This window comes from Erinaceus europaeus, chromosome 17 (genome assembly GCF_950295315.1).
Source record: "Erinaceus europaeus chromosome 17, mEriEur2.1, whole genome shotgun sequence".
In the NCBI taxonomy this organism is placed as follows: domain Eukaryota; kingdom Metazoa; phylum Chordata; class Mammalia; order Eulipotyphla; family Erinaceidae; genus Erinaceus; species Erinaceus europaeus.
This window is the reverse complement of record NC_080178.1, coordinates 80,261,712-80,287,325: the sequence shown is the minus strand read 5'-3', so window position 1 is coordinate 80,287,325 and position 25,614 is coordinate 80,261,712. Positions and strand designations below refer to the sequence as shown.

Sequence of the window (25,614 nt, the reverse complement as noted above, 5' to 3'; positions counted from 1 at the left end):
CAGGTCCTTGCGCTTTGCGCCACGTGCGCTTAACCCACTGCGCTACTGCCCGACCCCCGCAAAGAACTGTTTTAAGTGTGTGTACTTGACCGACTTAAACTAAGGCCGTCCTTGGACTAGTTCTGTATCATGGCGCTGTACTGTGGGGCTCACATGTGCCTGCATTTCAGTAGCCAGTTACCGCTGTTACTTCGGCTAACACCTGATACAGCTGACCCTTAAACAGTGATGGGGTTAGAGAGACTGATACATTCACAGTTGAAAAATACATAACTTTTGACCTTGGTATATCAGGAAGAATTAATTTCAGGTCCCCATTACCCAAAATCAGAGATTACCCCAAACCCCTCCCTCCCTCCCTCTCTTTCTGTTTTGTTTTGGGTTAATTGCTGGACTAAATTGTTTTTGGTTATTATGTCCATACTCTTTTCTAAGACTTTTAAAATTGTCTCCAATATTTATTTCTTTACTACCAGGGTTATCACTGGACTTGGTACCAGCACTACGAATCCACCCCTCCCGGTGGCCTTTTCTTCTCTTTTCTTCCCTTTCCTTTTCTTCTCTTTTCTCTCCTCTCTCTTTTATTTGATAGGGCAGAGAGAAAACTTGAGAGGAGAGGAAGGGATAGAGATGGAGGACACCTGCAGGCCTGCCTCACTGTTCCTGAAGCGTGCCCCCAGCAGGCACATAACGGGGCTTTGAACAAAGGTCTTTGTTCAAAGGTGTGCTTAACTGGGTGTGCCACTGCCCGACCCTAATTTTTCCCTAGTTTAGTACTCACATTTTGTCAGTTTCATTTTGAACATTTTTGAGATACATTTCCTGGTTTTGAGGTTTAATTGTGTCACGGTTACTCACATTTATAGCTGACCCATGGTTACTACCTAAGACAAATTCCTAGTCACTCAGCAAAAACCATAGCCAAGACGACTAATATTTCTTACAGCAGGACTTCTTTTTTTTTTTTAAAATATTTATTTATTCCCTTTTGCTGCCCTTGTTTTTGATTGTTGTAATTATTGTTGATGTCGTCGTTGTTGGATAGGATAGAGAGCAATGGAGAGAAGAGGGGAAGACAGAGCGGGGGAGAGAAAGACAGACACCTGCAGACCTGCTTCACCGCCTGTGAAGCGACTCCCCTGCAGGTGGGGAGCCGGGGGCTCGAACCGGGATCCTTAGGCCAGTCCTTGCCACCCACGCTTGACCCGCTGCACTACCGCCCGACTCCCTACAGCACGCCTTCTTTATCCATGAGGTCCAGCTCAGCATTCCACCTAGCGATATCCTAAGATTGGCAGAATCTGTGGATGTGGAACCCAAGGATAGAAACCAGTCTTCACACAAGTGGGCCTGTTCATTGCAGATCTGAGTTGCTCCACTGTTAAGCTGTAATTCAGTTCTGCAGAAAATGTATGATGTTTCTATATAAATAAAAATGCAAAGAAAATTTCTAAATGCTTTTATTTTTTTCCCCCCACACAAATATTTCTGCGCCTTTCAGGCGCTTCTTGCTGGAAAAAGGAGAGGTAGTAAAACATTTGTTAATGACATTTTTAAAATTTGCTTGGGTATACAGAGGTAATAATGTATTTTAGGTATGTTAATAATAAATTAAGTTTATAATGGCTGCTGTATTAGCCAGAGGGGGGAGGGTCTTGCTTAGCTCCTTAAACAAAAAATTAGCTTTGGCAGTGGTTAAGCTGGGGGCTAGCAGAACTTAAGAACAAAGCTTTATACAACACTACTACATGCATTTGGTGGAGAATATCCAATTGCAGAATGTAATACCATCTATAGGATCTGGCATGTAGTAGATAGTCAGTAAACATGTTAATTTTATTTTTAACATATTATTCCTCAGTAATACTACCAGTGTCTCAGATAAAACAAGAAGAGTTTTTTTTTTTTTTTTTGGTTTCTTGTTAAAGTCTATTCTTTAAAGAAAATAAACAAGGGGGGGGAGAAAACCCAAAGAGTGTTATGTTCTAAAAATTGATTTCAATCCAAATCACTTATTATTCAGAGATGAATACTTTACCCTGTCTGTATTGAAAGTCCCTTTAAAAAAATGTGCTGTTAACATCCTTGGTCTCGTGCCTTTTCTCTTCTGATTTTAACTTTAAAGAGATCAGGTTTCAAGTCAAAGGAATGTCCACTTTTCTTTGCTCCTGCATGACTTAAAAAGATATGCCAGGTGACTTGTTTTCCTATCAGAGCTGAAGGGCCTGGACTATGGAGTCAAAGGAGAAAGTCTTGTTTCTGGTGACGTCTCGGATCTCAAGTGAACCTTTCCTCAGTTAGCCAATCACCTTTTTACAGGTGTGTTCTGGTTAGTTGTTTCAGGTTCTTGAGCTTTGCAAAACTCCTTTCTCCCTCACTGGGACATCATCAGAACACTGCTAGGCTAGAAAGGCTATAGGGAGTTTTAGTGGGTGAGGACAGGATCCAGAATGGATGCAGTAAGAAGGGGATTAATTCTCTTGGGTGAATTCCACAGTACAAAGGCATCACTAAGCTGACTCCAGAGCTAGGAGTCAAGGCAGGACTTTCTTTGTTGCTGTTCTTTAGTCCTTTTAGTCCCCCCTGGGGCCAGCATGTGCATCAGGAGAGAAATCAGCTTCACATGTGCCTCTCACTTCTTTCTTACCTAGACTTCAGCTTCCAGGCATCGAACTGTAGTTTTTGGTGGACTCTTGGGTTCTTCTGGCTTTTTGTCAATTTTTTTTGATTCCTCACTAGGGTTGCTATCACTGAGTTTTTCCTCCTTCACTAGTTTGGTTTCAATCATCTCCTTCTGCTGATCCTTGTTTGTAAAAGGGAAGGCCTTCACATACCTGTAGACATAAACACAAAATTAAAGTAAAAGGCTTCTAAGTGACATGTGAGCAATAGGTAACGCCCTGTCTGTCGTAGCCCCCGTTGGCGTTGGCGCAGTGCATCCGGTGCCTTTGCTTTAGAGAGACGCTAAGGCAGGCATGCTCAGTCTGAGAGCAAGACTCCGCTTCACTGAGTTATCCAGACAGGACAGTGAGCAGATAGGCCAGACTTTAGGTTGACTTCGCAACTCCGCCCCACAATAATAATTAAATAAAGCATACATTTGACCCCAGATGTCATGCTTTTATTTTCATTTCTTGATTTTTCAAAGGGACAGCCATTGACATATCTAAAGGCTAAAAGCTAAATGACATGCATGTGATGAGATAGTAGGTTTAGGTGAGAAAATTTGCAGGCTAAGGAATACCATCTTTAATGCTTATTTATTTATTTATTTATTTATTTATTTATTTTGCCTCCAGGGTTAGTTAGCACTGGGGCTCGGTGCCTGCACTTCGAATCCACTGCTCCTGGAGGCCATTTTCCCCATTTTGTCGCCCTTGTTGTTTACCTTGTTGTTATTATTGCTGTTGTTGTTGGATAGGACAGAGAGAAATGGAGAGAGGAGGGGAAGACAGAGAGGGGGAGAGAAAGACAGACACCTGCAGACCTGCTTCACCGCCTGGGAAGCGACTCCCCTGCAGGTGGGGAGCCGGGGTTCCCCGGGCGGGTCCCTGTGCTTCGCGCCACGTGCGCTTAACCCGCTGCGCTAGTGCCGGGCGCCCACCATCTTCATTTTGACCCACAAATGCTAATAACAATTGGAGAGACAAGACAGGATTGGGACAAAGGTTAGAAGACCGAAGATGTGCTCAGAACCTCACCTTTTGACGTAACAGACTGCGAGCCCAGCCGCAAGGGCGAAGAAGAGGAGCGCCAGCACCAGCAGAGCTGTGGGGAGCCCTGGAGAAAACAAAGACCTGTTGGCTGTTGCGTCCTTCTCCTCTAAGCACCCGCCCTGCGCGCGCTTCTCCTCTAAGCACCCGCCCTGCGCGCGCTTCTCCTCTAAGCATCCGCCCTGCGCGCGCTTCTCCTCTAAGCATCCGCCCTGCGCGCGCTTCTCCTCTAAGCACCCGCCCTGCGCGCGCTTCTCCTCTAAGCATCCGCCCTGCGCGCGCTTCTCCTCTAAGCATCCGCCCTGCACGGATCCGCCCTGCGCGCGCTTCTCCTCTAAGCATCCGCCCTGCGCGCGCTTCTCCTCTAAGCACCCGCCCTGCGCGCGCTTCTCCTCTAAGCACCCGCCCTGCGCGCGCTTCTCCTCTAAGCACCCGCCCTGCGTGCGCTTCTCCTCTAAGCATCCGCCCTGCGCGCGCTTCTCCTCTAAGCATCCGCCCTGCGCGCGCTTCTCCTCTAAGCATCCGCCCTGCACGGATCCGCCCTGCGCGCGCTTCTCCTCTAAGCATCCGCCCTGCGCGCGCTTCTCCTCTAAGCACCCGCCCTGCGCGCGCTTCTCCTCTAAGCACCCGCCCTGCGCGCGCTTCTCCTCTAAGCACCCGCCCTGCGCGCGCTTCTCCTCTAAGCACCCGCCCTGCGCGCGCTTCTCCTCTAAGCACCCGCCCTGCGCGCGCTTCTCCTCTAAGCACCCGCCCTGCGCGCGCTTCTCCTCTAAGCATCCGCCCTGCGCGCGCTTCTCCTCTAAGCATCCGCCCTGCGCGCGCTTCTCCTCTAAGCATCCGCCCTGCACGGATCCGCCCTGCGCGCGCTTCTCCTCTAAGCATCCGCCCTGCGCGCGCTTCTCCTCTAAGCACCCGCCCTGCGCGCGCTTCTCCTCTAAGCACCCGCCCTGCGCGCGCTTCTCCTCTAAGCATCCGCCCTGCGCGCGCTTCTCCTCTAAGCATCCGCCCTGCACGGATCCGCCCTGCGCGCGCTTCTCCTCTAAGCATCCGCCCTGCGCGCGCTTCTCCTCTAAGCACCCGCCCTGCGCGCGCTTCTCCTCTAAGCACCCGCCCTGCGCGCGCTTCTCCTCTAAGCATCCGCCCTGCGCGCGCTTCTCCTCTAAGCATCCGCCCTGCGCGCGCTTCTCCTCTAAGCATCCGCCCTGCACGGATCCGCCCTGCGCGCGCTTCTCCTCTAAGCATCCGCCCTGCGCGCGCTTCTCCTCTAAGCACCCGCCCTGCGCGCGCTTCTCCTCTAAGCACCCGCCCTGCGCGCGCTTCTCCTCTAAGCACCCGCCCTGCGCGCGCTTCTCCTCTAAGCACCCGCCCTGCGCGCGCTTCTCCTCTAAGCACCCGCCCTGCGCGCGCTTCTCCTCTAAGCACCCGCCCTGCGCGCGCTTCTCCTCTAAGCACCCGCCCTGCGCGCGCTTCTCCTCTAAGCACCCGCCCTGCGCGCGCTTCTCCTCTAAGCACCCGCCCTGCGCGCGCTTCTCCTCTAAGCATCCGCCCTGCGCGCGCTTCTCCTCTAAGCACCCGCCCTGCGCGCGCTTCTCCTCTAAGCATCCGCCCTGCACGCGGGCGGGCAGCAGATACTGTAGGGGCCCAGCCTCCGTTGTGCCTGCGCAGAGGCCACCTAGATGCTGGGTCCCCAGCTGCTGCTTTGACTCCTCCCTATAGACTGTAGCATCACCAGATCAAGTTGTAATATGGCAGGGATGCTTTGTGACCTTGAAATAGTGGAGCTAAGTGTAAAAGTCTTACTTTTCAGTATAGACACAAATTTCTAGTTATAGGTATTTAAAGTACATCTTTTTCAAAAACCTCTACCTATTGATAGGTAGTAATTTACACTAAGTCCTCACATCGTCATCAATAGGTTCTTAGAAACTGGCTAAGAGAAATGAGGTTTAAGAAAACCATGCTTACCATAGGCTAACTAATATACACAAAAGTTAAGGTTTTAGGGCAATTTTCCGGTCACAAAATCACCAGACTTCTAAGCAAAAGTCTCAAAATACTTTCGATATTAGATAGACTTTGAATTATTGCTGGAGGTGGCGAGAACCTAAGGCAGGACCCAACGCCGAGCGGGTACACTTCCTTTACAGTCGCTCACACTCTCACACTCACACTCGGACACTCACACACTCACACACACATTCACACTCGGACACTCAGACACACACACACTCACACACTCACACATACACTCTCACACCCACTCACACACCCACACACTCACACATACACTCATACACATAGACACACACACTCAGACACACACACTCACACATACACTCTCACACTCATACACTCACACACTCACACATACACACACACACACAATCACACTCAAACACTCACACACACACTCACACATACACACACTCAAACTAACTCACACTCAAACACTCACACACACACACTCTCACACTCACACACACACTCACACACACACTCACACATGTAGACTTAGACAAAGAGGACACAGCAATCAACCTAACATGTGCACGTTTGAATGTGGGAAGAAACTGGAGTTCCAAGGAGAAACACAAGCAGTAATGGGGAGAGTGTTCAAACTTCACACAACGGCCATAACCAGGGTGGTCTCTCATCAGTGTCACAACAACAAAAGTTTTTTTTTCATATTTTTAAAGTTCTCTGAGTTTTAAAAGTGAAGTGATTTTACACTCATAATTTCAATGACTGAGGTTAGAGTCCTCAAGTTTTATAAATTCATGAAAGTTGACTTTGCTCTCAGCTTTTATTTGACTTTGGCTGATCCTGAGTATGCAATCTAGAGACAGGCTACTTTCTTTGTATTGTTTGCTGAACATAAACACACACACACACACACACACACACTACAGAAATAGAAACCATGGGTCTGGGGACTTGTGCACCTGGTAGAGCAGCCACATTACCATGTGCAAAGACCCAGGTTCAAGCCCCTTCATCCCCACCTGTAGGGAACAGAGCTTCATGAGCAGTGAAGTAGCACAGCAGATGTCTCTCTCTCTCTCCCCTAGTTCCCTTTTTCCTCTGGTTTTCTGTCTGTATCTATCCAGTAAAGTAAAAATAACTAAAATACTAAAAAATAAATAGAAAACATCTTTACCTCCAAACCCAGCAGCTTCATTTTTGAATGCTACTTGATTTTCAATAACTGATTGAGTTTCTATAGATAACATACTAGTTTCTGTAAAAAATTCTGTTCTACAAATTAATTTTCTTTTCCGTGGAGTAGATGTGGAAGTCAGAACAGGAGTGGGTTTAGAAGTAGGTATAGTAGAATCAGGTACATCAGACGAGGACGATGAATATATACTTTCACTGACAGTCATTTCTGTTGCATATGATGAAGTCTGAGTACTGAGTATGGAATCTGTGGTGGTGATCATTTCTGGAACACATGAGTTAACCCAAGTATCTGATGTAGGTAAAAACAAAGAAAAAACAAGTAAGTATCGCAGTAGTCTCCTAGTTGGTCTTCCAGACTCTAGTTCTACTTTCCTCTAATTTTCTTATATTACATCCCAGATAGTCTTTCAGAAATGCAAATCTAGGCATCTCATCTCTTCCTTAAAATCCCTTGGTGATCGACTCAACTGCATCACCTATAACATTCTTTATGACCTGACCCAGCTATCATGGTCATTCTCATTCATGTCAGTCTTTCTTTCATTCATTTCTCTAGTTATACTAAAAGTCCACTAGTTCTTTCTTTTTTCTCCTTCTTCTTTTTTTTTTAACCAGAGCACTGCCCAACTCTGGCTGATGGTGGTGCAGGGGATTGAACCTGGGACTTCAGAGCCTCAGGCATGAGAGTCTCTTTGCACAGCCATTATGCTGTCTATCCCTGCCCCCATTAGTTCTCTCACGTACTCTCTCGTATTCAAGTCTTTCTTTACCTGTAAGACTCTTCACCTTCTCTTTGTTTAGCCAGCTCTTAACTTATCACTCAGTTCTCAGATGGCCCATTTACTTTTTAGGCAAACTTGACGACCAGATCAGATGGAGTCTGAGTACCTTAGCGGATTTCCCTTGTCACGGCATCCATTACATTGCACTCCACTGCATCTTGAGCTCCCTGAGCTGTCCGTATTCATCACCACGGTCTGTGCGCTGTGCCTGGCATCTAGTGCACACCCAGTGAATACTTGACTAAAAGGCAGGCGATGAGTAAAATGAAGAAAGGGGTGCCCGGGGCAATCAGATTCACACGCTATGCTACTTGAGGACAAGGGGCTACTGAAACTCTGTTTACCAATTAATTAAATAAAAAAACGAATGAACCTTTCATTAATAGTGATTTGAAAATGGACTTTTATCTGATGTGTTTTTTAAGTTTTTGAAACATTTTTAAATATCTTTTTATTTAATATTGGCTAGTGACAGAGAGAAATTGAGAGGGGGAGATTGGAAGAGAGACATCGACACCTGCAGCCCTGCTTCGTTACTGGTGAAGCTTTCTTCCTACAAGGGGGGATCAAGGGCTCGAACCTGAGTCCTTGTGATCTATAATGTGGGCAGTGAAACACCACCTGGCCCCAAAGCTTTTATTTCTTACCTAGTTCATTCATTGTTCTATCACTAAGAAGTTTGCACGTGCCTGGGAAGAAGCACCCTCAGGCTAGCCCGGCAGCCAGGGACCCCTTCTCTTTCATTTTCACCTTTACATTGATTTAACAATGGCTTACAAGATAGTAAGATTACAGGGGTGTAGTTCCATACTGTACTTACCATTAATTGAGATCTTACAGCAAATGTACTTAAGTCCCTTGTCTGTACAATGCTTATGATAAAAACCTAACCTCATAAGGAGATTGTCAAATTTCACTGAAATAATTTGGTGACATTACTTTATTCACCGTGAGGTAGACGGATTTCTTCCTGATTCTCTCATAGGATGCCCTCTCTCTCTGTTGCCATTCAGTTATATTTTCTCTAACTTTTTCCTTTGAGGGACATACAACCACCTCTAGGAAGCACACACAGTCTTGGGAGGCTTAATTGACCATTGACATGATTGCTTTCACTACTAAACAAGGTCACTTATCTCAGATAGTCACAGAACTAAGCAAAGTCAGAATATAAGGCGTAAGGAGGGCTGCAAATCTCACCAGACGAGTTATAACAGTAGGCACTGGACTTCTTGTTGGGTGGATTTTTCCAAACCAGGACACCCACCCCATTCTTCCCACATCTGGGGTTTGCAAAAATCCGAGGAATGACCCAGACTCCGTCATCAACCCATCCATAGCTGTAACAGAACACACACTGGTTGAATGGATATATTCATTCCTGTTACTGCACAGAATTACAAAGCCAAAAGAGCACAGCAGTGCCAGTGAATCAGCTGTTTCTCACCTGCAGGTCTCAAAACCAGACTTCAATGCAGCTTCAATCTGCTTGCTGCTAGTCAGAGTCAGTCCTAACAGCCTACAGGCCTCCTTGGCTTCTGTGAGATTCAGCTGCTGGCGTGCATTTTTGGTTGTCACAAGCGTAACCCCCATAATCCTGCATGGCGTTGAGATGGATAGATCTGCAAAAGAACCACATAGGTCCTCACTTGGATGCCCTCATTGTTCTCTGTTCTTGGGTTCTTCTTCCTAGAAAAACAGTATTGTCTTGATAGAACAGTGGGACTGGGAGATACAGTGTGAATGGAACCAAGGTTTAGAAATGACACACAGTGGTCCGGGAGGTGGCGCTGTGATAAAGCTTTGGACTCTCAAGCATGAGGTCCTGAGTTCGGTCCCCGGCAGCACATGTGCCAAAGTGATGTCTGGTTCTCTCTCTCTCCTCCTATCTTTCTCATTAATAAATAAATAAAATCTTTTAAAAAAAGAAATGACACACGGCAGACATTTCTCTCAAGGACAGTCTATGTAGCTATGTGAGTGCTTGCTGTACACTGACCAGGTCTGGGTCCATCATACCCCACTGTGTCACAGATAGTTTTGGTCAACAGTTGCTAGAGTGTGGGTTTCTACAAACCTTCTGGGAGCCTATAAGAGGAAATTATGACTTTTTTTTTTTAGAATGATAGAATTTGGGGCTTTGATTAATAAAATGTCAGCGATATCCCTAAACAATGCGGGATGGAGCCGGCTCCATTTCTGAGGTGGAGTAAGTAGCCTGAAGTCGCAGAACTAGCTAAAAACATGGGTGAGATTCAAATCCAGCTCTTTAAAACTTTTCTTTAATCTTTACTTATTAGTAGTACTTTTTTTTTTTTTTTTTTTTCTTAACCAGAGCACTACTCAGCTCTGGCTTATAGTGCCTGGGTTTGAACCTGGGACTTTGGAGCCTCAGGCATGAGAGTCTTTTTGCGTAACCATTATGCTGTCTACCCCTCCACCCCTCAGATCCAGTTCTGACTCTAGAAGGGCTTTCTATTTTAAGTTTCCATGCCCTGCAAGGACTACTGCCTCTCCCTCGAGAGCCTCATGTGCCAGACTGGTGCTCTGTTTTCTGCTCTGTTCTCATTCTCTCTCTCTTTCTCTCTCATTAGTCAATAAATACTCCCAGAGGGTTAAAGAATAGGGAAGCGGGGAGTCAGTGGTAGCGCAGTGGGTTAAGCGCACGTGGTGCAAAGCGCAAGGACCCGCATAAGGATCCCGGTTCGAGCCCCCGGCTTCCCACCTGCAGGTGTCTTTCTCTCCCCCTCTCTGTCTTCCCCATCTCTCTCCATTTCTCTGTCTTATCCAACAATGACGACATCAACAATAATAACTACAACAACAATAAAAACAACAAGGGCAACAAAAAGGAAATAAATAAAAAAAATAGGGAGGCTATCAGGTGAGGGAATGGGATACGGAATTCTGGCGGTGGGAATTGTGTGGAGTTGTACCCTCTTATCCTATGGTTTTTTTCAGTGTTTCCTTTTCATAAATAAAAATAAAATAAAATAAATAGAGTAAAATAAAATAGGGGGTCGGGTGGTAGGGCAGCAGGTTAAGCACAGGTGGCGCAAAGCACAAGGATCGGCTTAAAGATCCCGGTTTGAGCCCCCTGGCAACCCACCTGCGGGGGAGTCGCTTCACAGGCGGTGAAGCAGGTCTGCAGGTGTCTGTCTTTCTCTCCCCCTGCCTTCCCTTCCTCTCTCCATTTCTGTCTGTCGTATCCAACAACAACGACATCAACAACAACAACCATAATAACTACAACAACAATAAAACAACAAGGGGAACAGAAGGGGGGAAATGGCCTCCAGGAGTAGTGGATTCATAGTGCAGGCACTGAGCCCCAGTAATAACCCTGGTGGCAATAAAATAAAATAAAATAAAAATATATATTAAAATAAATAGGGTAGATAAGATGTATCTAGCAAAACTTGGGCCCATAACAGTCAACAACTATTGAAAATTTTTATGCATAATTCATTAAAGAACAAAAACAGGGAACTAAAATCCAAGTGTGTTTCTCCACTAAGCCCTTCCTCAAGAAGCAGTAGGCATACGACTTGACAGAATGGAATTCTGATCTCAGTTTGATTATTAACTGCCTTTGTGACATTTGGTGGATCACCTGGCTACTCTGAGCCTGGTCCACCTATAATGTGTCTTCCTGAGAAGAATAAGTAAAATTTTGTGGCTATAGTCGCCTCTTTCCCTCTGTAGAGCAGGCCCTCAGAAAGTGTCCATCCTCACCCTCACCAATTTAGCGTCATGGGTCACCTTGCTCCGTAGTCATGATTATAAGTCACCTTGATTGTTTCCAGAAATTAATTTCCTTGAGAAAAATTTACCATTATTGTGGATAGTTGAAATAGTGTGATGGAGTCATTGTCAAGGAACAGTTTCCAAAAGTTGTTTGAGTAATGTCAGCAATGTGGGGTAAACATGAATAGTTTCCCCCTAGGAATTGCACAGAGAATCAGATTTATTTAAAGCAACAGTTCCTAGGGCCAGAGAGATAGCACCGTGGCCTATACAGCAGGTATTAGTGCTTGAGGCTCAGATGTCCCAGGTTCAACCCCCAGAACTACCACAAGCCAGAATTGAACAGTGTTCTGAAAAAATAATAATAATAAATTTAAAAAATCTGGCATTTGAAAAAAAAATCAATCACACAATTCTCATCTCCGCTATACAAGTATATGCAATATATGGATAAACTCTGTATCTTTTTTCTTTTCTCTCTCTCTCTTTATTTTGTTTATTTATTTATTGCCTCCAGGGTTACTGCTGACTCGGTGCCTGCACCATGAATCCACTGCTCCTGGAGGCCATTTTTTCGATTTTTGTTGTTGTCACTGCCATTGCATAGGACAGAGAGAAATGGAGAGAGGAGGGAAAGACGGAGAGGGGGAGAGAAAGACAGACACCTGCAGACCTGCTTCACCGCCTGTGAAATGACCCTCCTCCCCCGCAGATGGGGAGCCGGGGGTAGAACCAGCATCCTTGTGCCTGTCCTTGCGCTTCACACTATGTGCACTTAAGCCGGGGTACACCACTGCCCAGCCCCCAACATATTTTATTTCTTAGGGCACTTTTTATCATAGGAACACAATATTTTTCCTTTTTATTTTTAATCATTAATTATTTTGAGAGAGAGAAGGAGAGAGAGAGATATCAATGCACTTCTCAGCTCTGGCTTCTGGTGGTACCAAGGACTGAGCCTGGCACCTCTGAATCTCAGATATGAAGGATGGGGACACAGAACGTGAGTGGTGGGTGCAGTTAGGAACTTACCCTGTAATCTCATAATCTTGTAAACCACTGACAAAACTATTTTTATCCCATAACCAGTATGAACCTTTACCCTTGAAGTCTTCCAATTTTATAAATCACTATTAAATCACTAAAGTCATTGTCAGAAACACATAACTAGAAAGAACGATCAAAATAACATCTAGATAACTGTGAATGATTTTGGTGAAGTAGACACCGTGGCAAAAACATTTCTAGCACTACAGCACTACCAAATATATCTTCTGTTGACAACCCAGCAATCTGCAGTCAAGGATCTGGTAAGTTGAGGACTGTCTGAAGACCTTGTCTTGCCTTGGTCAGAGAAAGCTAGTAAGACACCTACCTTCTTTGCGCAGAGTGCCTTGGACCAGGAGCCTCATGGTCCAGATGGAAGCAAGAAGCAACATCCAGCTGAAGCCCTTAGCCATTGTGCTTACTCCTTTAGGGCCCGAGAAGCACCTCAGATGGTCACTGTTGTAACAGAGGCAGGCGGTGAGCAGTCTCGGTGGAAACTTCTAGAAATATGTTGGGGCTGTCACTGTTCCACTTCATAATTGAGACATCCGGATTTCCCTGCTTTCAAACTCCTGACTTGTCAAGGTCACTGGGGAAATGAGTGACGCCCGCCCAGGCTGTGCTTTGTGGATAACTTTCTGGAAAACCAAGCTAATGCTGACTCAGAAAACACACAAATGGTGAAGGCAGATAGCACAGTGTGAAGTGCTGAAGGATCACTTTATTCCCTTATGTTCTGCTACCACCCACCAGCTCAGTTCTCACACCGTCCACTGGAGCCTGTGGAACCCATTCACTTCTGTGCTCCATCGCCAAAGGAAGTCGAGCATGGGTTGTACTTGTTTTTCTTCTGCAGTCTGACTTTTCTCCCCCCAGCTGCATATCTTTGTCATCTGTGGGGAATGATGCTGAGGTTCTGGAATGCGAGGGCTCATTTCAGTACTGAGTACAGACTGCAGGCGGTTTGTGCGCTTAACCCGCTGCGCTGGGTGGTTTCTTTTACAAAGAAGCTGGACACATAAGTAAAATTGTATTTACAAAACACAGCAGAGGTGCAATTTGCAGAATTAGTCATGTTACACTTTACAAAATAATTATTTTACAGTAGTCATAACCATAGGATTCTTGGTATGAGTTTCTTTTTTTTTTTTTTAAATAACTTCTCTTACCTACTGGCATTTCAAAATCTTATTCAGATTCCCCTTCCTCATCGGATGAGCACGAAGTGTATGTGTACTATGCATGAGCAGACTGTACTGTTTTCTCAGCCGCATTTCCAGTGTTTTTCCTGCTAGGGTAATTATGGGATTCTGGTTTGAGAGCAATGCCTTGAGCAAGTGTTTCTCAGTTTTCTCCAAAATGGACATCACTTATAGAAATAGTGTATGGATAACTATTTCTATACAAATGGTATTGTGTAGGATAAGATGTTTGTACAAAAAACACCAGTGATGGAAAGACAGTCCCTACACACATCAGGAACTTCTAAGATACTTGGTCTCTAGTACCTTACTCCTTGGGCGAGCCTATGTGCCATGATACAGGGACCTCAGAAATATACATGGTATTATGACCATGGGACAGAAGAGAGAAATCACATTCTTTTCATCATCATCTTGAGTGTGTGCATCTTGCCTGAAAGAGAACTTGTTTTCAAACATTTGCTCAAGTGGGAAAACAAGGGAGAGAAAATTGCATCATGGAAGATCAGAAGGAGAAGTTGTTCACTAAGAATGAGGTGGCTGATCCATGCTTTCGGGAGAAATTCCTAGGAGAGGAGTTACTAGATGAGGAGACTATCTGAGCACCCCTCCATAACTCTGCTGGCAGAGTGGAGGGCTGTAGATGGATAAAGAACCTGGGCTGGACCCCGCCTCCCCAGAACCCTGCCCCACTAGGGAAAGAGAGAGGCAGGCTGGGAGTATGGATCCACCTGCCAACACCCATGTTCAGCGGGGAAGCCATTACAGAAGCCAGACCTTCCACCTTCTGCATCCCACAGTGACCCTGGGTCCATGCTCCCAGAGGGATAAAGAATGGGGAAGCTATCAGGGGAGGGGATGGGATGCGGAGTTCTGGTGGTGGGAAGTGTATGGAGTTGTACCCCTCTTTTTTTTTCCCCACACCTCTCTAAAGCACCAATACCAAAATCCAGTATCAGTACCTCAACCCTCACTGCAGCCAATTTCTCCCCAGCACCACCACCCCCATTCCCTTTTGGAACCTTAGCTCTTTAGTCCTAGACTCTTGCCCTTTTATGGCTCTAAATGGCAAAACTTTATTCTAGGAATTTTTCTTACTGTAACTTACACTTGCTCACTGGAATCAAGTTTAATATATGTAATATATATGTATGATTTTATTTTTATTTATTTATTTATTTTATTTTTTATTTAAGAAAGGATTAATTAACAAAACCATAGGGTAGGAGGGGTACAGGAGTTGTACCCCTCTTATCCTATGGTTAGTCAGTGTTTCTTTTTTGTTTTAAATGTTTTTTTTTAATTTTTTAATATTTATTTATTTTCCCTTTTGTTGCCCTTGTTTTTTATAGTTGTAGTCATTATCGTTGTTATTGATGTCGTCGTTGTTGGATAGGACAGAGAGAAATGGAGAGAGGAGGGGAGACAGAGAGAGGGAGAGAAAGACAGACACCTGCAGACCTGCTTCACCGCCTGTGAAGCGACTCCCCTGCAGGTGGAGAGCCGGGGGCTCGAACCGGGATCCTTACGCCGGTCCTTGCGCTTGACACCACACGCACTTAACCTGCTTTCCTACCGCCCGACTCCCTGTGTTTCTTTTTAATAAAAAATAATAAAAAAAAAAAAAAGATTTGGGCTGGAGAGACAGCATGACATGGTCATGCAGAAAGGCTTTCATTCCTGACCCACCAGACGTCCCAGATTCCAGCCCCGTTGCCGCCATAAGCAGAAGCTGAGAGGAACTCTAGTAAAATAACAATGAACAAACTGACAAAGTGATAAAGGGAATCTGACTATGTTGGTGCTTAATGCTGAGTTTCTGAAAGAGAAAGGTTTGTTTGTTTATGACCCTAAATGACAGAAGTTAAGCCACCTTCATTGTTTGATTGAAAATGCTTAACGGGAGCTCCCTGCTCCTCTTATTAAGTGCGAATGTGCTCAGACTTAGCTCTGAGGACCTCCTGCAAGTCAGAGAGTTTGCCCTTCTTGGAAGTAGCCGTTTTGCGGTAGCAGAACTTCCTCAGTCTGCTTTCTGCTGGTGTAAGCTTAGAATCCCAAAAGTTGTCTTTGGAACAATGAAAGCATTTTTTTTTTAGTGTTAGCTTATGTTTCTCTGTAAATACAATTACCTCACAAGCTTAGATATTCACTTCCTTTCGGTTCCATATGCAACAGCCATGTCCCAAATATTCTCTCCCAGTCATAATTTCTAAAGTGTTTTCTTTTTTGTGGTCCCCTCCTTTCTCCTCCCCCCTCGCCCTCCCCCTCCCCGCCTCAATGCTTCAGATTACTGAGAGGAGGGATGTGTCCTTAATTTCATCTTCACCGTTGGTCTGAATTGGTCATCTGGGAATTTTATCGATTTCTACTCGAAGTGTTTTTTTTTTTTTTTAAAGTCTGTTTGGGGTATGGAAGCAGCCACATTTTCTAAACTTTCACTCTGTATACTTTTTATTGGTTTTCCTTTATGCTTCTAACTATGAAATCTTTCTTGGGTGTTTTTCTTTCTGTTCCTTGTCAAAAGCAGGCAGGAAAGGCTCAGCACATACTCCCACACGGCGATTCTTTCTGGCCGCTTCCCCTGGCACTACCGGCGCTAGGCTGCCTTTCACGTTATTATGGGTGAGACTTTAGCAGGTAGGTCCTGTTCTGTCCACTACATGGGCCACTTCATTTCCAGCTGATAGTATCTAAGTCAGTCTCTCATATTTTGAAAATTTATTATTCAGGCACCCTATTCATGGTTCAACTGTATTAGTCAGGATAGGTTAAGTACTATACTGTATATTTCTGAATTTCAGTGGCTTAATATACTAAAATTGTATTTCTTTTTTCTCTAGACCATTTTTTTGGGACACATGGCTCACCGACTGTTGTTGATACCCGAGAAGGGTTTCTTACCTCCCCGTGATAGGTGTGTGCACTCCACTCCCACCACTATTAGGCTGCACTTGAGTTCTGTGTCATGTAAAGACCCAGAGCCACCGAACAGATCTGCTGTCTCCTCAGGCTTCACATCCTCACCTGAACCCTCTGCATTTAGTAGACAGAGGGGCCTAGACAGGGTGTGAAGCGCTGGACAAGGGTCTGCTTTCAGGAAAGTAGATTGGAAAGATTTGCATCCCCTTACGCCTAGCTTTAAAAAAAAAAAAAAAAAGGCTGGAAAAAATATAGTCTGTCTATGGAAATCAGGCTGGTACAAATCCAGCCTTCTCTATCACAACAAAGTATATAATTAAAAATAAAAAAGAATAATAGAAACTAGGATTAGAGAGCAAGAAAGGAAGTAATGAACTTGGGCCCTGAAAGGCAGTCCTTAGTAAAGTGACTTGAGAGCTGTTTGTGGGAGACACTAACATCCAAAGGGATCTAAGTCTGAGTTGGGGCAAGATGGTAGCTCGGTTCTACAAAATGAGATGCACTTGGCTGCCGCCAAAGATTTGGAAATGTGCTTTTATTTTCAAACTCAGGTATGTGCCACTGTATCGTTCGTCGCTAGCACACCTGTGGGGTTTAACAACGTTAGCAACTGCCAGCCGGTGATACAGAAACCCAGCACCCCCCTTCCCATTCACGCTGCCAGGCTACACACCGGAAGCAATACATACGGGCTTTGTGGCAGCCAGAAGGTGAAGGTCTTTTTAAGAGGTGGCATCAGCAGTGTCACAAGCAGCACATCAGTTTACAACTGTGGGCAGGTACCCAGGGCTCTAGGGCTGAGAAGACATGTCAGGCTCCAGGGAGATTTTGAAGGGGAACTTTTCAGATCAGTGCTGCTGTTGGCAGTACAGGGCATGTTTCTCTTCACTTCACTGCCGCTTTGGAAACAGTTCCGACTGCTTCAGGCCAGTCTTTGCTTTTTAGAAAAGAGACACGGTGGGAATTTCCCCCGGAAAGCTCTGATAAACTGGCGGCTGTGGTGTGCCTTCTGCTCTTGTGCCTTCCTTCCTCAGAGAGCAGTCTGCTGGGTAAGGGCGCTCTTGCTGTTCTCTCTGTGGGACAGCTGGGGGCTCGGGGGCCCTTCTGCTGCTCCCCTGACCTCAGTCTCAATGCACACAGACGGGAGCCCTGGGGCAAAGTGATCAGGGAGGGCCGCTGAGACTAGACTTGCTACTGTCTTGGGAACTCATTTGCATCCTGATTCTGAGGGCCTAAAGTTCCTTCTGTGTGCCTGACTCTCCTACTTCCCCAACCCAGAAGGCAGGACAGACCACCTCACGATGTCCCCAAGGTCTGTCTGCCGTGATCCGTACCTCTTTACCTTAATGGCACATCCTTATTCAACCTGCCTTGGCCTTCTCTTCATGGCTTTCTTGTGACTGTAAAGGACATTTATTGCTTAAATCAGCATGCTGTTTTAAAGTGGAGTCTATCTAAGTGGACATTCCAGAACAGACTGATTACATCAAGCCCAGCCCCTGGTCTTAGAAATGTTATCGCTGTCCAATCTTATTTCTGCTCTCTTCCACAGTAGAGTAAATATATCAGAATAAGTTGAGGCTAATAAAGGTGTCTTTTCTCACTGAGAGATGAAAGCTCTGGTGCTGAGAACTGTGCGTGATATCACGCCAGCTATCTTCAGACTGGTCTCTGCCACTTTAAGTGCTAACTTGTTCTTGTGGTCCAGCATCGATCACCATACTAGGCACTTACCCCTGGGTAAGCGTGCTTTCTGTTTTTAATAAAGAGTACAGCTGTGAGACAGACACATAGTTGCTGCGATATGTTCTATCTTAATGGTCAGCAGGGAGAACGTTTTGAAAGTGACAGAGTTGTGCTTTACTATGTGGAGTGTGGTGGGGAGCTGGTGGGATCAGTGCCTGAACAGATGAAAGGCACTTGGTCCTGAAGAGAAACTAGCAAATGGAAGCACAGAGTCATGAATGCAGACGGGTTAGCCTGGGAATCAGAAATGGTAGCTGAAGGCACACGTGAGAAGTGAGGTAAGAATTGCGGTGTTCAGTTGGAAAGACCTTTGGAAGAAGCAGTTCAGTGGAGGGGTTAAGAGTCTGCCTAGCAGCAGGGGAGATGGCATGATGGTTATGCAAAGAAACTCTCACGCCTGAGGCTCCAACGTCCCAGGTTCAATCCCCCCGCACACCATAAACCAGAGCTGAGCAGTGCTCTGGTTAAAAAAAAAAAAAGAGTCTGCCTGGACTTGAGTTCTAGTTCCACTGTTTATTAACTGGGTATCTTTGGCATGTGTGTGTGTGTGTGTGTGTGTGTGTGTATGAGTGTGTGAGCGTGCGTGTGTGCGTGTGTGTGTTACTTGAAAATGGGAAGAGTAGAAACCATTTCATGGTTTTTTTCTTAGCTAAATGAATTAATACCAATATAATACCTAGGGTAGAGTTTGGCTCATCCTAAGTTGTAAAAAAGTGTTAACAACAAAGCCAACATTTGCAACAAAAGAGAAAAGCAAAAGTAATCACAAGAAAAACCCGCCCAGAAAAAGAAAAAATAAACATGGTGAGGGATGAACAGAGGCAGCAGCAGGAACAGTGGGGAGAAATGAGATTGAAAATAGGATGTGGCCTCTTGGATTCCTGCTGACTGGCTGGTGATGCTTTCAAACCTTTGCTTGGGCTGGAAATTCCATTTGAGCTGAAACACTGCTGTGCGTCCGCACGCTTGCATGCAGGCTCAAGGAAGCAAAAAGCAGCTGAAAGATGATGCAGCTGGTCATGCATGAACTGCTCTCCAAAGGAAGAGCACAAGGGTCAGGCTGTGCCCCTCAACGGTTTAGCACAGCATCTGAAATGGAGACGAGCAAGCTCACTGTTAGTGGAACCATGAGTTTTCGGTGCCTTTCAGACATCTTAGATTCATGGGACAAGCCCACTGAGCAGGTGCCTGGTGACTGCCCACAACTCGTGAGACTCCGTGTTGACTTCACATGCATTTTCTTTATTCAGCACACGCCTGGAGGCTTGCTGCCTTCATTCATGTACACGTGTGCTGCGTGTGAGTGTGTATACAGATGCATGTATCAGTACACATCTTCCCATGTTCGTCTTAAGCACTGAGCTAAATTCAGCCTCAACATTGTTCAGAGAAGCCTTTCTTACTCTGTAAAGAGAAACTCAATTCCAAAGGAGAGAAAGGAAAGGCTGTAAGTCAGTGAGAATGAGAGAGGACGTGGGAAAATAGTCATGTTACAGCTCCAAACTCCAGATCTGACCTTCAGGGACAGAGTCAGTGTTTAGTCCCAGTTCTTACTGGTTTCCAATTAGAGAGAGAGAGAGAGGAAAAAAGTGAGAAATCCTTATTGTCCCTAGCAGTGAATATTCTGTATTTTCCCTAGTCACTGAAGCCAGGGGCAGGTTAAGAACTTCTTGGTGAAGGTGACTTCTTTGTCCATCGGATCCTTTTCCAGGGCAGTTTTCTTGATCCTCTAGGAACATCAGACATGGTGTGTGAATAGTTCCCATAGGGCACTAAGTGTGAAAGAACCCTTGTTCATTCTCTGATGGGCTAGAAACTGTGTCCCCATAACTGGGCTTGGCACACTGTGCTTGGATAACAGGCGGGGAGGCTGTGTTGGAGCTGGGACTGTCTAAGTGTCCGTTTCCTATTGCTCTGTAGGCTGTTCTTGCTGGAGGCCTGAGCTCCACCAGGAGTCCCTCTGGGCTGCAGAGCAAGTGGATCTTGCAGGGGTGCCATCATCAGACTGCTCCACACAAGAGTGAAAGGAATTGTAGAGCCCCAGTACAATAGTCAAGACCAGCATCACTGCAGCCATCATCCAGATGATTTGCCAGTGCTGACACAGTTTGGGATACGTGACTTGTAAGAAATGAACCAGTTCTTTAAGTCTGCTGCAAAATTACAAGAGAAAATTGGTGGCAGGTTAATACATCAGAGATATATATAACACCCATACTCTTCTTTCTGGAATACCTAACATACTATCTAGAGCAGTGGTTCTTAAACTCATCAGTGCATAGAATCCAAAGGAAACAAAGACATATCCAAAACTATCTCTGTCCACCTATGCTTATAGCCACACAATTCACGATAACCCAGACTTGGGAGTAACTCAGAAGCTCAACAACTGATGAGTAACTAAGAAGGCTGTGGTGTATATATATGGCGGGAGATCATTTAGAGACACAGGGACCTGTGTGGATCCCTGCTCCCCGCCTGCAGGGGGAAAGTGAAGGAGGAGTAAAGCAGTGTTGCAACTGTCTCTCTGTCTCTTTGTCTCCCCTTGCCCTCTTGATTTCTGTCTCTATCCAATAAATAAGTAAAGATAATAATAAAAAAGAAATTGTACCCAAGTGCCAACAACTGTACTGCAAACCACTACCCCCCCCCACTGAAGTGATAAAAAAGATATCAGGTTGATTCATCCAAAATACATTTAATCTGATTTTCCAGAAAGTAATATTTCTAACAGATTACGATATTATCTATTATTATTAACAGGGAGGAAATTCAGACAAAGAGACCATAGTATTTGATGCTGAATCTCCTAAATAAGAGATCCGTTTCTGGGACTAGTTCAGAGTTTATTTTATGCACTAAACAGGACACAGAACTTGTACTGTCTTGGGACATCTTGCTTGTTGGTGAGATGCCAGAATTTCGCTGGAGGAGGAGGATCATGTTTGAGTGCAGGTCCAACTATGAATGAGGCACTCAGGAGGAAATCAGGACTACTTAGCATGAAACCAACAGTTCTCGGGCCAGTCTAGCTTGGATGTCAGAAACCCTGGAACTGTGTGAATAAGCAATCTTATCTGATAAGAGGACGAGGCCAGGCTGATGGGCCTGTAAAGGCAAAGCTGTTCTGAAGGGTCCCTCTGAGGGCTGTGCTGGTGCCCAATATCCGCCACCTGACATACAGGCATGCTCTTAAGACCAGAAAGTAATTCCAGGAAGGAGCACTGGTGGGGAGAGAGAAAGAGGCCTCTTAGGATCAGCAGGACCATGAGGTCACTCTCAGATAGCAGATTCAAAGGGCGGTGGTCGTCAGATGATGACCTGGAGCTGTAGAGGGAAGGCAGGTACAGCCTTACTTCTCTGCATGCTCTCTGCTCCTGCTGTCATGTGAGACCCCCTTGAGGACTTCTGGCCAAGCCCCTGACCGGGACGCTTTCATGGCGGTGACTGAGAAAAGATCTAATGATGGTTGGGCTGGAAGGTACATTCTAGTCAAGAATTCTTGTCCACACCTCCTGGTTGCTGCTGACTCTGCCTTTGACCACCTCAGACTCCTCAACTCTTGCCAACAACCCCGTTAACTATTTCTTTGATTCCTTGGGACTTGCTCGAGTTCTTCCCCCAGCTACTCACTTGGCCTCAGACCCACGGCTGCCCTGGACTGACACCTCCAAGCATGCTGTGCTACTAGGCGCCCTGAGACCAGCCTCGGCAATGGCAAGCAAGGGCTCCAACCTGCTTTTCTGCACCCTCCTCTCTTCTTCAGTTTCCTCTATCTCTTCAGGCTCCTCGAGACTCTCACTCTTCTGTTCTTCTTCCTCCTCGAGGTTTTGAAGCTCTTTCACTTTCTTTGAGCCTTCCTGGCACCTGGAGGACAAGAAGCAGCAGTTGAGCCTGGAAAGTCAGGTAGGGCTCACCTTCCCTGAGCCGCTAGAGGGGGGCCTCTATGAGCCTCCCGTGACCACACACTTCCTGTGGTTCAGCACAACAGGAAAGCTGGGAAGTGCCACTGAATCCCAAGGTGGCTCATGTCACCACAGTTTCCCTTCACTTCTCAGTCATCCTTCCTGTTTATGTGAAAGAGTGACAGGGAAATGTAAACGCAGTCTCCTGACTCGGTTCTAATCCTATAAAACATTGAGGAATTAGATTGCACTTGTTCTCTGTATGACCTTGCAGTGTCAGCTCATGAATAAAATAGGCAGGCTGGCACCCTTCTGACAGCTGCAGTGGTTTGGGTAACAGGCATGCAGCTTGACTTAGGGAGGGCAACACCATCACAAGGCTTGTTGGAAGTTTTTTGAAACTGACAAGTATATAGCTTGACCTAGAAAAGTACTCAGTAGATGTTTACAAAACTAAGGAAGGAATTTATTCTTATACTTCCTAAATATTAAGGATAAGTTCTTTTTTTTACTTGTTTCTTCTTTATTTTTTTAATATTTTTTATTCCCTTTTGCTGCCCTTGTTTTATTGTTGTTGTTATTGTTGTTGTTGTTGTTGGATAGGACAGAGAGAAATGGAGAGAGGAGGGGAAGACAGAGAGGAGGAGAGAAAGACAGACACCTGCAGACCTGCTTCACCGCCTGTGCAGCGACTCCCCTGCAGGTGGGGAGCCGGGGGCTCGAACCAGGACCCTTACGCCCATCCTTGTGCTTTGCGCCATGTGCGCTTAACCCGCTGCGCTCCCGCCCGACTCCCTGTTTCTTATTTAAAAAGGGAAGATGGTACTCCACAGTCTTTCTCAAGGAGCAGCACTACTTAAGATGAGTTCATAATCCCTCCCCATCGCCAGTCAAGGAAGAGAGCACATCCGTGGAAAACTATTTTGAGCTCGAGTCCCAACGTAATGCTGAATGCTTCAGCTCTCTTCCTCCCTCTCAGTATTCTAAGAACCTCAGAGTCGACCTTTGCAAGCTTTATTTGGCTACTTATACTTTGACTTGGCACCTTTAAGTAGCAGTGTGGGACGAGGCTTGTAAATGTTTTGATGTTCCATTGTCATCTTTTATGAATTTATCACTTCTTAATCAAACTTTGCACAAGTAACCCATGTTAAAAAAAATGTACAATTTTCAAAACTTGTAAATAAAAAATGACCTTAAAAAGTTTTTATTATTGGGGACCAGGTAGTGGTGCACCTGTTTAAGCACGCACATTACAGTGCACAAGGGCCCAGGTTCGAGTCCCTGGTCCCCACCTGCAGGGGGAAAGCTTCACAAGTGGTGAAGCAGGGCGGCAAGTGTCTCTCTGTCTCTTTCTCTCTCTGTCTTCCCCTCCCCTCTCAATTTCTGTCTCTACTCAATAATAAATAAATAAAAATATAATTTAAATGAAGTTTTTATTATCTTTATTTATTTATTGAATAGAGATAGCCAGAAATCGACAGGGAAGGGGGTGATAGAGATGGAGGAAGACAGATACCTGTAGCCCTGCTTCACCACTCACAAAGCTTTCCTCCTCCAAGTAGGGACCGGGGGCTTGAACCAGAGTCCTTGTACGTTGTAACATGTGAGTCCAACCAGGTACACCACCACCCAGGTCCCAAGGATAAGTTCTAAGTGAAAACAAAAAAAAGGACTTTTCCAGAGAAGCCCTTCTGATGTCCTTCTCCCAGAGTCAGTGTCACAGTGGGATCACTCATTTTGCTTGCCTTACAGCTGGGAGGTCAGCACTGTTTGCCTGGGCGGCCCCACTGTTGTACCCACGGCTGTCAGACAGAATCCCACAGCCTTGGTGTCCGTGGGGAGCTGCGTGTTCCTCAGGGGCTTCAGGATGCTGTGTCTGACCAGAGGGGATTCTCAGTCTGCACCTTGTCCTGTGAGTAACTAAAGCAGGCAGCGGTGCTATCACAACTCAATTAGAGGGGCCAGGCGGTGGCGCACCTGGTTGAGCACACGTGTCACAGTGCACAAGGATGCGGGTTCGAGCCCCCAGTCCCCACCGGCAGGGAGGAAGCTTCATGAGTGGTGAAGCAGGGCTGCAGGTGTCTCTCTGTCTCTCTTCCTATCTATCTCCCTCTTCCCCCTTGATTTCTGACTGTCCCTATCTAATAAATAGAGATAACTTTTAAAAAGCACAACTAGAGAAAGAGAAGTGAAAGTTGAAGAGAGCCTAGAGGGAGAAGGGTAGCTGGGCTCAGAGTCGTAACTGCTTCTAGGCATTGTTAGCAGCAACAAGATGGCTCTGGACACATATCCAGAGACCTCAAACACCACCGAGTGGAACCAACTAGAGTCCTTAATTTCTAGACCATTCTGGGCAGTGGTGTTCTAGCGGCTTGTTGCCTAAAAAGAGGGCAGGCAGTCTAGTTACTGTCTGACCATGCCTCTCACCCCGCTTACTCCTTGTCTTCCTGTGGAACAGTAAGTACATAGTTCCTTTTTCCCCTCCAGGGTTATTGCTGGGCTCGGTGCCTGCACCATGAATCCACCGCTCCTGGAGGCCATTTTCCCCCCCTTTTGTTGCCCTTGTTGTTGTAGCCTCGTTGTGGTCATTATTATTACCATTGTTGATGTTGTTTGTTGTTGGATAGGACAGAGAGAAATGGAGAGAGGAGGGGAAGACAGAGAGGGGGAGAGAAAGACAGACACCTGCAGACCTGCTTCACCGCCTGTGAAGCGACTCCCCTGCAGGTGGGGAGCCGGGGGCTCGAACCGGGATCCTCACGCCGGTCCTTGCGCTTTGCGCCACGTGCGCTTAACCCGCTGTGTTACCGCCCGACTCCCACATAGTTCCTTTGGAGGCCGGGAGGCCGTGGGGCCACTGGTATCTTCCCTGTATCTATTCAGAAACAGGAAAGGTCCGTGGGAAGGTGTCTTGTGAGACCTGCCCGGTGATCTTGGGGCAGACAGGTGTGACTCACCTCTTGGTGTGTGCTTCTTCCTCCGCCCTGGCCTCAGTCTCCTGGCTGATCTCCCCCAGGCAACTCGGAGCTGGCATGGGAGCAGAGGCTTCACCGTCTGGGTCTCCATTTGTCTTTCCACTAGCAAGAAGAGGGAGGTGGAGACTGTCATTTCAGGGAAAGACTGGGTTCTGAAAACCAAACCATACTTTTAGCTTGATGCCTGACCAGAAGTAAGGACATTCATTATGGATTGAATTTGTTTTGCTCTTTTTATCTTAAGATAAGATTTTTCAAAGGCTAGTCCATGACTCTTCCCTAGACTTCCAAACATCAAATACCGTACTCACTCCCCATTTCCTCATGCTCCAAAAGCCAACCCGATTCTTATTCCAGAAAATGCTCTTGAATGTGAGTTGGTAGTCAAATATTGG

General features: G+C 46.0%; 2 protein-coding genes across 2 annotated transcripts in view; both read right to left on the bottom strand.

The window, feature by feature from the left end:
• Positions 1-2,155: 2,155 nt before the first annotated feature.
• On the bottom strand, positions 2,156-13,278 carry LYVE1 (lymphatic vessel endothelial hyaluronan receptor 1). The gene is made up of 6 exons (XM_007521158.3): positions 12,798-13,278; positions 9,123-9,297; positions 8,876-9,015; positions 6,871-7,182; positions 3,702-3,780; positions 2,156-2,834 (listed from the first exon to the last, which is right to left on the bottom strand). Exons 1-6 carry the CDS (start codon positions 12,880-12,882, stop codon positions 2,648-2,650), a joined length of 978 nt encoding a protein of 325 aa, XP_007521220.1. The 5' UTR covers positions 12,883-13,278; the 3' UTR covers positions 2,156-2,647.
• A 3,828-nt stretch (positions 13,279-17,106) lies between these two features.
• The window catches only part of IRAG1 (inositol 1,4,5-triphosphate receptor associated 1), a 77,773-nt gene continuing 69,265 nt past the window's right edge, over positions 17,107-25,614 (bottom strand). The window contains 3 exon segments of the mRNA XM_060175826.1: positions 17,107-20,489; positions 22,072-22,203; positions 25,202-25,321. Of these exon segments, the coding sequence (XP_060031809.1) occupies positions 20,243-20,489; positions 22,072-22,203; positions 25,202-25,321 (499 nt within the window). The 3' untranslated portion in view covers positions 17,107-20,242.